Raw genomic sequence first — 12,440 nt, 5'->3', positions numbered from 1 at the left:
AGCATAACCTACAGCATTTCCTGTGAAGAGCTTTGAGACATCCTCGACCACATCATGCAAGAATTATCATCATCATCTTAAAGAAATACCCGTTTGCAGCAGTCAAGAGGAAAGAAATAAACAAGGTCTTAGGGTGCACAAGAGAACTGAACAAATATGAGCAAATAAAGGATTATAGTAAATGTTGTAAATTAAGTTGCCGCCGCTCTGGGGAATGGCATCCTCAATGTACTGCACTGAATCCTGCATTTACTAGTTTTACATTTCAATCTAACAGTTTATTTATAATAATAAATTGGTCACTTCAATCCACGGCTGTTTGTGGGACGCTGCTGTGTGCAATTTGCTGCAGGGTTTCGCTCCAAAAGATACAGTTAATTCACTTTACAATATATTCTGTGAAGCGCTTTGGGACGTCTCGAAGACGTGATCAGGCGTTACATCAAACACAAGGATTATTATAACAGAAACTAAAACGCCTCTTCAGTGTGGCATCCTGTTTCTGTTTTTAACACGAGATCTTCCCGATCCTTGAGAAGCTCCACGAAGATGAGGATAATTGCTAAACTGATTAAAAATGAATTCAATGTTCTTTCGTGGAGTCCTGTAGCTCAGTGGTTAGAGCACTCATCTCGCCTCGCGAGAGATCTGGGTTTGTTTCCCAGCAGGGCGAAACTTTGGGCAAGTTTCCTTATTCCACACGCCTGATAATAAGGTTATTATCAGCAATTCCCAGCTTTGTTCGGATTGTCTTCAGCATGGTGATGCGTTTCCGCATGTGTCAGACATCCGGCTGACCAAAACATTTTTTTAAAAATGTATACGCAAGTAAGGCAAAATTACATTAATAGCCAGCAAGATCCCACCATAAAGCCAAATCCCCAAGTCACTATTCTGAATGTGGCGGTTTGTTTAGAGATCATGATTCCAATGGACCCTGGCAGCTTTCCAAGTATGTGGGCTGTTTGGGTATAAAGAACTTCAACCTCAGTCCTTGTGATGTTCAAACGTCTCACCTTCTGGCAGGAGCATGGAAACGGCACTCACAAGCTTCATTCACCTCAGGAGCTTGGCGACGAGATGGCTCATGTATAATTTCCCCTCAGCCATAAGAGCTGAGATCAGGACATAACCTGTGAATGGGCATCTCCTACCAATAACACCAAATTAAGGTTTCCTCGGGGCGACCGCACTTGGAATAGTGTGCGCACTTCTGGTCACCACAATATAAAAATTACAGATAAGATTCTAAAGGGCCTAGATAATATAGATAAGACCAGGAGAAGCTGTTTTATCTTGTACTGAACAGTAGAACCGGAGGACACGGCCTGCGATTCAAGGGGGGTAAATTAAGAACAAATCTGCGGAAACACTACTTCGGTGAGCGAGTAGTAAACATATGGAACAGGCTCCCTAGGGAGAGAGAGAGAGAGAGAGAGAGAGATGGTGGAAGCAAAAAGTGTTGATTCTCTCAAGAACCAATTAGATAGATTTCTGTTAGGAAATAACATCTCGGGATACAGTATGTGTATATATATATATATATAGTTTGGGACACGACATGTCATGTGGCTGCCAGGATGGTGGAAGGAGGTCTTTTTTCGTCAGCAAATTCTTATGTTTTTAAGGCACTTCATTGTGAACAAAATCCAATCAAAATTACATTAATACTGAATCTGGTTGAAACATGGGAAAAGTAACTACAATACTTTGGTTGCAAGAAGCTGAACTATGCATAAATTTTCTGAAAAATATGATCTGGACTACTTGAGCACCACTAAAATAATAATAATAATCCTTTCATTTGATAGAGCGCTTTATCCTAGTTTTGAGACGTATCAAAGTGATGATAAGGTGCTATATGTCTCAAAGCGCTTTGAGACATCTCAACAAAGCTGGTATATCAAATGCAATTGATTGCAATTGGATTACTATTATTATTATAATAATAGCAACATGTAGGACCAATCAACTTGATCACCAGACACTCTGAAGCTTCATCACTATCTAAAAATAGTATTCACAAGCACAATATTTGGATCTGGTTCCAAATAAGGTTTTAAGTCTTTCCTTCAGAAGCTCTTGTGGATGTACTTCTACAGCTTTCCCCCTCATTAAAAAAGCATCCAGAATCTGCGGTGGTATCTCTGCTGAGCGTCCCTGAGTCGTCGATGTTTAGGACTGAAAAGCCCGAATAGGAACCCAAGCTTTCAGTTGCAAGAACAACTTTGAAGTAGTCACAGCATTCCTCCGCACCTTCCTCTGATCCCGGAACAAGAATAGGGACGTTCTGGGCAAGTTCACTGAAATACTGGAAAGGGGAGAGTGTCATTAAATCATTTTCTGTACCGCTAAAAGCATGTATATTTATCATTATGCAGGATTATCCAATGAATTAATCCAATAATAATAATCCTTGCATTTTATACAACGCCTGATCACATCTCCGAGATGGCTCAAAGCGCTTCACAGAATATACTGTAAAGCGAATTGACTATTTTCTGGATGAAACATGCCATCCTATTATGAACAGCAGTATCCCACAAAGAGTCGTGGATTGATTGACCAATTTACTATCTATTTATTTTGAAGGGATACACCCGGAAAAGTGATCCGGCAATCGACTAACAACCGTTCCTGCTTACTGTAGGTAAACAGGCATGTGGAGTAAGGAAACTTGCCTAATGTTTCGCCCTGTCCGGGAATCGAGCTCGGATCCTCTCGCTTACGAGGCAAGTGCTCTAACCAATATACTACAGGACTCCACAATGTGAAAGGGGCTATTCAAATGTAATTTTGAAAAAATATATATATTTGTCTCCATAGAATATACTGTAAAGTGAATTGACTGTATATTTTGTGGGTGAAGCGCAGCAGCCAATTGTGCACAACAATGTCCCACAAACAGTTGTGGATTGAAGTGACAAATATTATTTCAAAAATATTTTAAGGAATTATTACCCCCGGAAAAGCAATCCAATGTTTCGCCCACATAATATCAGTCAATTCACTTTACAGTATATCCTCTGAAGTGCTTTGAGATGTCTTGAAGACTTGATAAGGTGCTATATCAAATACAAGAATTATTAATATTATTATGAATAGACCCTTTGATATATAAAACAAATTTAGGTCACTCAATTACACAATAAAGTCAGCTGTTCTGAGGTTCCCATTCACACTCTCCCCTGACCCTCAGTTTAAATACACTTTTAAGGGCTAGGTATCAATAAAAATAATAATCCAATAATTATTAAGAGACCTGAAATCAACTAACAACTGGGTTCCTACTTACTGCGAGGTGAACAGGGCGCATGTGGAGTAAGGAAACTTGCCTAACGTTTCACCCCACCCGGGAATCAAACCCGGGACCTCTAGCTTACGAGGCGAGTGCTTTAACTACTAGGGAACACAACTCCAAATCAGAGACTTATTGAGTCTCACTGGGCTAAACACCAGACAGGGAAACTTGCTTTGACTATTCAAAATCTTCACAGCTTCTTTGAGAACTAAAGTGCCCAACCGTGATTGGACAGGAGAAAGCAAATCACTCTCAGACAGTCATTGCACCAAAGCTTTCAACCACCCCTTTTTTTTGATAATTTGTCAGATGGCAGTACATGGCAGCAAATGCCCTGTGCTAAATTCTAAAAGTTGTTTGCTAAATTCCGGCAAGTAGTTGAAACCTTTAGCTTAATATAGGGACAAGAGTAGGCCATTCAGCCCTTTGAGCCTGTTCTGCCATTCTATTAGATCATGGCTAATCTGTACCTCAATGCCAAATAAAAAAAATAATAGTAAATATCAAAAAGCTTGTTCAAATTACCACAAGACACAAGCCATCAGTAGTTTGCAGGACCCTGTGCTCATTGTCTGTTCTTCACAGAATCACATATCGTTTCCACACTCCAATTTCCAATCTTAAGCACAAAAACCTAAACAAGCTGAATGGAGGTCAGGATGCACTTACCTCTTGAATATGTTCCGGCAAATTGTAAGATGGAAAGAAGATGTGTTTTACGCCTCTATACGTCCAATATACACATAAGAAGGTTCCAGTTGCCACAACAAAAACAACAACCAGTGAAATTATGAACGTTATAAATGTTACCCACAATGGAATGAGACCTAGAGAAAAAGTAAAATACCATCAGTTTATATTTCACTTGCCTATAGTGACTACGTTCTGTCACTGTTACTAAAATAGGTAGTATGGCTTGATGTTTATAAGTTTATATGTGTATTACCCCAGGAAGGACAAGCAAAATAATAATAATTTGCTCAACTCAATCCACGAGTGTTTGTGGGACGCTGCTGTGCACAATTGGCTGCCGCGTTCGCCCACAAATATACAGTCAATTCACTTTACAGTGTGTTCTGTGAAGCGCTTTGGGACGTCCTTCCGACGTGAAAAGCGCTATATCAAATGCAAGGATTATTATTATTATTATTATTATATATTTTTTCAATTACATTTGAATAAGGCCTTTCACATCTGGAGGACATCCCAAGGCGCTCGACAGATGGGATTTGTACCTGAGCTAGAGGGGGTTGGGATCGGGGGCGGGGGTTGGAGGGAGGGTGACCGAAGGCGCAGTCAAAGAAGGGCCTTGAGACGGATTTTGAAGGAGGCAAGGAAGGAAACAAGGCGAGGGGACTGTGGGATGGAGTTGCAAAGGATGGGGCAGAGAGGCTGAATGGTGGGGTGGGCCGGACGGGGGACGTGGAGCAGGCCAGAGTCCGCTAAGTGGAGGGAGCGAACAGGTTGATATTGGGTGAGCAGGTCATAAAAGGTCGGAGGGTCAAGGCCCCGGAGGGCCTTGTCACTTCTTGAAGATGTGATAAGGCACTATATCAAATGCAAGGCTTATTATTATGCCCTATAGCGTTTCAGCTGGACTGGTTATCCCTACCAACCTGTCCGCTCCCTCCACTCAGGGGGCTCCAGTCTGCTTCGCATTCCCTGCCTTACCCAAATCACCATTGGCGGGCGGGCCTCTCTGTCCACACCCTCTGGAACTTCATCCCTCAGTCCCTCTACTCGACCCCTTCCTCGCCTCCTTCAAGACCCTCCTCTTCGACCACAACTTTGGTCACCCTCCTACCCCTACCCTCCCTGTCCTCCACCCTTCTGATTCCAACCACCAGCGCGGGTGCGGAATCCTGACTGTCCAGCGCTTTCCTGACGTTCTTCTGACATTTGTTGTTGCTACTGTCAGTTCAAGACCAGCCAGGGGAGAGCAGAAACTCAGATGCACAAAATTGTCAAATAAGCAAAACAAAAAGCTAACATTGACCATGTTGATCTCTCACTGCCTTGTACTTTAAAATAAAAGTGTCATACCCACGATTTTTTCACATGTCACTGAACTCGAATGGTAAGTGATGTTAAGTAGAGGGCAAAATCCCTGAACTTCCAAGCAATAGACAGTCCAAAGTTTGAGGTTTGGGATTGACACCAGTGAAGAAGTACTGATTATCTGAAAGAGAAAGACAGGTTAATGCCTTGATTTTGAACCTGCTGGGCATTGCCAATGCTTTCTGTTTTCATTTTAAATTGCATTCCATCAACGTACCATGACCTGTCTTTGAGAAAAGTGACGTAACACAGAACACAATACTAGTTACAACTTTTATTTGTACGGATGCGGATGACACCCAACTCTTCCTCTCTGCCTCCACCCTCGACTCCAGAACCACTGTTGTCCTCACAGACATCAAGTGCTGGATGATAGCTAACCTCCTCCAGTTGAATGTCAACAAGGCCCTCCTGCTTGGCTCCCGTCAGCGCCTTCACCCCTTGGATGCTGACAGCATCACCCTTCATAGATGCACTCTGCACCTCACGGAGCCAACATGAAACCTCACGTCTCTTGTTCGACCCACATCCGAGCCATGACCCGCTCTGCCTTTCCCCACCTCCACAACACTACCTGGCTCTGCCACTGTCTCACATCGCAGGCCACCGAGACCCTTATCCATGCGTTCATCACATCCAGGCTCAACTACGCCAACTCCTTGCTTATCGGGTTCCCCAACTCCTCCCTCCTGCAGATCATCCAGAACTCTGCAGCCTGTGTCCTCTCCCGCGACACTGACACCCCCATCTTTGCCCGGCTCCACTGGCTTCCTATCCCACAGAGGATACAGTTCAAGATCCTGATCTTCACCTTCAAGCCTTCCACAGCCTTGCTCCTTCCTACCTCCGTAACCTCCTATCAACCTGTCTGTGCTCTCCACTCAGCGGGCTCTGGCCTGCTTCATGTCCCCTGTCTTGCCCGCCCCACTGTTGGTAGACGGGCCTTCAGCCTCTCTGCCCCCAATTCTGCTTCAAAGAACATACCGATTTCTTGTTTTCTTGCTGCATGAATTTCCAGTATGATATTTTGTATTCATTACAGTTGAACCTGAAGAATGATTCATTTGTGGTTTGGGGAGCAGTAATGTTGACAATAAGCGAACTGTGTTTTGATTTCAACTTGACCCCAGGAGGACCAATCTGAACTACAATATTAAAAATAAAAAAGGTTACCAAATGAATTATCACAGAACAGTGTTTATAACTATAATATTTCTCGCATTTGGCACAGAGCCTTATCACCCCATAATCTGAGCACTTCACAGGATTTTACTGTGAAATGTAATGGCTATTTTGTAGGTAAATGTGGCAGCCAGTTTGCGCGTAGCAATGCCTCACAAATATGAAGTGAATGACCATTTTTTATCTGGGGGATTATTGACCAGGACACTGGGAGAAATTCGCTTCTCTTTTCAAGTTATTTCTACCTTATTTTCCAATTCTATTGCATTTTTATAGTTCGCAATTTTCACAAGAGAAACATAGTTGTTGTAATTTAAAATGCTCCTGTCCTCCACCCCTCCTGATCCCACCTCCCCAGCTCGGGTCCAAATCCCTGATTGTCCATTGTCTTGGGTCGCCCTCCGTGACCCTATCACCCCCATCCTCGCCCGACTCTACTGGCTTCCCATCACACAGAGGATACAGTTGAAGTTTCTGGTCCTCACCTTCAAAGCCCTCCACAGCCTTGCTTCCCCCAATACTTCTGCCACCTCCTAATCTCCTAACAATCTGTCTGCTCCCTCTGCTCAGTGGGCTCTGGCCTGCTTGATGCCCCCACTTGTTCGCCAACTATTCTCGGGCGGGCTTTCAGCCAGTCTGCTTCCACCCTCCGGGACTCCATCCCACAGTTCTTCGCCCCTCCCTCGCCTTCTTCAAGACACATCTCAAGATCCTCCTCTTCAACCGTGCCTTTGACCACCCTCCTACCCCCTACCCTCCCTGCCCTCCACCCCAACCACCAGGTTGGGTCCAAATTCCTGACTGTCCAGCGCCTTGGGATGTCCTCCCAACATGAGGCGTTTTACAAATGTAATTTGTTGTTGTTGTATTAATATTTGCTGCATTGTTTCAATTGTCAAGGAGAAAAAACAGATCTCACTGTGTTTGTATGTAGCAAAAGCTTTGGTGTTCAACCAGGGTGATGTCTGATTCCCTTGGTGCGCTTGAACTCGCAGGAAGTAAGTTACAAAGAAGTAAATGTTCAGGGGAGTCCAGTCACATTCTGCGAGGCAGATGTTTTCACAATTCGGCACATTGCTCCACATGTTCACTGTCTTACTGGTTGGGGGGAGAAAAAAAAAGCGTCTTTTTTATCTTCTTTGACAAGAATTAAAAAAGAAACCTCTTAAAATTAGCACACCTACACATGGTTACAAAATCGGATATCTCTTCAGTTGTTTGGAATTTTAGGCGGGAGGGGAGGGGAGTGGCGGGTGGGGGGGGGGGGGGCGGGATGGAGGAGAAAAAATGCTCAAAATTATATTCAAATAAATCTTTTGTTGCCATCAGTAAACAATAATATGGCAAACATTATATTTAAATAAAGTGTGAATGTCAAACAAGTACCATGTCAGGTTCAGTTGTGATTTACCTTCCCTCTAATCAAACAATGATATTATAATGATTCAGCTATCAAAGCTGCCCATCTTTACTTTTGTTATACGGATGTAACTCATCTACAAAAAGGCATCTTGTAGGTATGTACTAAAATTAGTCCATCAGGCACTCAGCCAAGACTCTTGGAAATGTGCAATACTGGGCAACCATTCAAATGCCTTGGTCTTAATTTTGGCCTTGGTTTAAAATCACTATGTGCGGGAAGCCCAACTGTCGACACTTCCTTCTTGGAATAACGTCAGCAGTGCTTCCTGTGCAGAGGGCACAGCAATCGTGGGAGTACAGTGATAGGAAAACTGCTGCTGAAAGTTATCACTGAAGTCAATTTGTATTTTACATCATGTCCGATTCTCCGCACTGTTATCTGAAGTGAACCAGCCCTAATGATTGCGGATAATCGGCTCTCTAGTGTAATGAAAATATCCCAAACTTACAAATGAAAGGAACTCCAGGCTTACCTTCTGCTCTGGACTGTAAAGGTCACACTGCAGTTGCCTTCGTTACTTCTCTGTCCATATTCCCATTTGAGGAGGTATTTAAAGTTTAGAGCGTGAATCTTTGCATTTATTGGCGGCTCCAATGTTCCAAGCACTGTGGAACAAATACAATCATCAAATGAATCCTGCATACCAAAAGAGTACACATTTACTTTCAGTTCTGAAACATCCTCATCTCCCCTCCCCCCAAAAAGGCTGCTTTTGTTGAAAGAATCCCACCAGTCTGTGCTAAGATGAGGAGTAGAAACTTCCTTGGGAGGAAATTGGGAAAAGTTTGTGAGCAGATCACGTTCAGGGAAAAATACGAGTCTTCCTTCTTGTTGGGATTACTTCCAATTTCCATTTCATACAGAAAGTGAATAAATGCTTTCATTTTAAAGTTGCTCCTTTCTACCCAATAAAAGGATAGCTGAAGAGTGTAAAGCCATTTTGCCTCTTGTTCTTATAATAATAATCCTGGCATTTGATACAGCGCCTTATCACATCTTTGAGACGGCTCAAAACGCTTCCCAGAATACACTATAAGGTGAATTGACTGTATATTTTGTGGGTGAAACGCTGCAGCCAATTGCGCACAACAATGTCCCACAAACAGTTGTGGATTGAAGTGACAAATATTATTTCAAAAATATTTTAAGGAATTATTACCCCCGGAAAAGCAATCCAATGTTTCGCCCACATAATATCAGTCAATTCACTTTACAGTATATCCTCTGAAGTGCTTTGAGATGTCTTGAAGACTTGATAAGGTGCTATATCAATACAAGAATTATTAATATTATTATGAATAGACCCTTTGATATATAAAACAAATTTAGGTCACTCAATTACACAATAAAGTCAGCTGTTCTGAGGTTCCCATTCACACTCTCCCCTGACCCTCAGTTTAAATACACTTTTAAGGGCTAGGTATCAATAAAAATAATAATCCAATAATTATTAAGAGACCTGAAAATCAACTAACAACTGGGTTCCTACTTACTGCGAGGTGAACAGGGGCATGTGGAGTAAGGAAACTTGCATTCCTGTTCAGATGCAAGGAGCATTGTTACCAATACTAATAATTATTATTACTAATCCCATTGATCAGGCAAATCACCTTGGAACCAATTGAACCCAAGGGAATCCTGTTATCTATCTTCTCCGTCCACCTTGAAAGGATAAAAGGCTCAGTTGATCAACTACCTCTCACGAACCAAACTCCACCAGAATGGCAAATAAATGCAAATGAATAATCTTTTCTCAAGAATTCGTGCAGCAAATAAGATACAATCTATATTGTCATGAAAGGCCTTTGTTAACGTGGATGCACCTGAAATTAGGCCACTGCTTCTCTCATATTACAGAATTTAGGAACTCACTCAACGCCTACATTGAGGAGCAGTCAAAGTGTGAAATTTCAGCCTTGTAGCTGACATTTTGCAACATCCTGTTGAAATTGATTACTCATTTTTACGAAACAGTAATCACTTCTGTACAAGAATAGATAGTGATACATTTGCAGACAGAAACTGAATTCTGCTGATGTACCACTTCGCTTCTTCCCACAACTTCCTGTCACCAAGTCAGATGCAGCACATTAGGGGCTTTACAGGTCTCAAATGTCATAACTAGAACTATTGTGCAATTGTAAAGAAACCCTTTCATTTACAGTCCTTTACTCACTTTCTGCCATCTTGTTCTTTTATATGCATTTCTTCTGTGTCTCGCTAGTGTGAGAAACATTCCTCTCAGGATAAGGGAAATCAAACAATCATTTATTAATACCAATGATATTGATTTTTTTTGGTCAGCCGGGTGTCTGACACATGCGGAAACCCATCACCGTTGCTTAAGAGTATCCAAACCAAGCTGAGGATTGCAAACATCCCACCTACACAAGGAAATCTTCGAGATAGATTGCTGGAATGGAATGTGCACACTCTCTTTCTCTCTCTCTCTCCCTGACGGGAGGCATCCTGCTTACCTAATTCCGGAAAATATTAGGCGCAGGTTGGCAAGAGCCAAGGCTAGGAGACTCCAGGGTAACTGCTGAAGTCTAATCTGCTAAAACCAGCTTGCTTGCCATTGATATCGCTGTCAGGCAAGCTTTCACCCAAACCATTAGGGCATTGGCTGCGGGGATAACAAGAGCTGAGTGGGATGACTCCCTGCCCCCAGTGACTGCTCTGCCCTTCCAGGTCCTGCCGAAGAGCCAGGCTGGGCTGTGCTGCCATCAGGAGGTCCCTGGAGTAGATAGTGACAGCATGATAACTGGTATACAATATTATATAATTAAACAGTTAAACATGTAGGATTGGGAAATCCAGAAAATTCATTAAATTGGGCAATTCAGATAAAGACAGCTTGGATAAGCTGCTTATCATCCTCCACCTTAAGCACATTCCATTTTGGCTTTATTTTTCAGAGATCTTAAAGAAGTTCATAAAGAAATTTCAATTTTAATTGGAAACTTATGTTGAATATATCAAAGCAGTAATTAGTGTCAAAAAGTATTGATCTAGAAGATGTGAAAAGCACTATATTAAATGCAAGGATTATTATTATAATCTTGTTGCATGCAACAGCTGTTTCAACACAGCAAGGACCACAAGGTAATTGAGAATTTACCCAAAGGATTGTTGGTCAAGATACCAGGAGAGATTCTCTTGTCAATTCTTAAGAGTGTGATGGGATCCTAAATGGCTGCAGAAAAATAATAATAATAATCCTTGCATTTGATATGGCGCCTTATCATGTTTTCAAGACGTCTCAAAGCGCTTCACAGAATATACTGTAGAGTGAATTGACTGTATATTATGTGAGTGAAACACGGCAGCCAATTGCGCACACAGTGTCCCACAAGCAGTCGTGTATTGAAATGACCAATTTATTATTAATATTCTTGTTTTTAGAAGGAATTATTAACCCCCAAAAAGCAATCCGCCAATCGATTAACAACCGGGTTCCACATAAAGGGATCATTTATGCCCATGGGATGATACCTTTGTTTCCATCACAACAACAACAAAATTACATTTGTCTAGCGCCTTTCACGTCAGGAGGACATCCCAAGGCACTGGATGATACCTAAACGTTAAAAGATGATACCTAAAACAATGCATCACTCCCCAATACTGCACTGGAACATCAACCTTGACTATGAAACATAAAATGAATGTCGGGTTTAGACTGCTGGAAACATAAGAGTGATTCAGAACCGAAAACAGAATTTATGCTTCTTGTGCTAAACATGCTTGTGGGAACTGAGAGTGGTCTGTACGTAAGCAAATAAACACACGTGAAAAGCTCTACTAAGCAATAACTGCAATACATAAACCATGGTGCAAAACAAAAGTACTTCCCAACTTCCTCACCAAATGACTTTATCACAGACTAAGATGAGGCACCATCTGAACAGAACACTGGAGTTTAAAATAATAATCAGAATAATCCTTGCATTTGATAAAGTGCCTCCAACATTGAATTATCTCAAAGCACTTCAATGTTTTTCTGTAATGTCTAGTTACTGTATATTCGTAGACGAACGCAGCAGACAATTTGTGCAGCAAAGTCTCAAATTAAGTCTCAAATTAAGTCTCAAAGCAGCAAATTAAGAGGATTTGTTGGCTGGCAGGTCGCATGAAACTCCCTTAACTTTTCCAATAAAAGTTGTGAGAAGAAATTCTATTATACCTTTCACAACTAAAATTATTATTATCACAATCCAAAATAGCTTTTAAAACTCAGCCAGACCAATAATTTAAGAAAGAGGGGGGAATTGATAAACAACATACCATACTTTTAGACAGACAAGATTGAATGACCAATTTTTGGGGGAATTATTACCCCCGGAAAAGCAATCCGCCAATTGACTAACAAGTGGGTTCACTTACAGCTAGGTAAACAGAGGCACGTGGAGAAAGGAAACTTGCCTAACGTTTTGCCCTGCCGGGGAATCGAACCCAGGTCTCTCGCTTGCGAGG

At 41.9% G+C, this 12,440-nt stretch overlaps 1 protein-coding gene across 1 annotated transcript in view; it reads right to left on the bottom strand.

Annotated features, from left to right (window-relative positions):
* Window positions 1-1,912: 1,912 nt before the first annotated feature.
* Window positions 1,913-12,440, bottom strand: part of LOC103186763 (interferon alpha/beta receptor 1a) — an 11,850-nt gene continuing 1,322 nt past the window's right edge. The window contains exons 2-7 of the mRNA XM_007905980.2: window positions 8,437-8,569; window positions 7,461-7,639; window positions 6,344-6,504; window positions 5,345-5,480; window positions 3,971-4,128; window positions 1,913-2,311 (exon numbers count right to left, since the gene is read on the bottom strand). Coding sequence (XP_007904171.2) covers window positions 2,060-2,311; window positions 3,971-4,128; window positions 5,345-5,480; window positions 6,344-6,504; window positions 7,461-7,639; window positions 8,437-8,569 — 1,019 coding nt within the window. The 3' untranslated portion in view covers window positions 1,913-2,059. The remainder of the gene's footprint in view (window positions 2,312-3,970; window positions 4,129-5,344; window positions 5,481-6,343; window positions 6,505-7,460; window positions 7,640-8,436; window positions 8,570-12,440) is intronic.

Source organism: Callorhinchus milii, unplaced genomic scaffold (assembly GCF_018977255.1).
Source record: "Callorhinchus milii isolate IMCB2004 unplaced genomic scaffold, IMCB_Cmil_1.0 Scaffold4, whole genome shotgun sequence".
NCBI classification, from domain to species: Eukaryota; Metazoa; Chordata; class Chondrichthyes; order Chimaeriformes; family Callorhinchidae; genus Callorhinchus; species Callorhinchus milii.
Note: the sequence above shows the minus strand (reverse complement) of the source record. Positions and strands in the feature narration are given on the sequence as shown.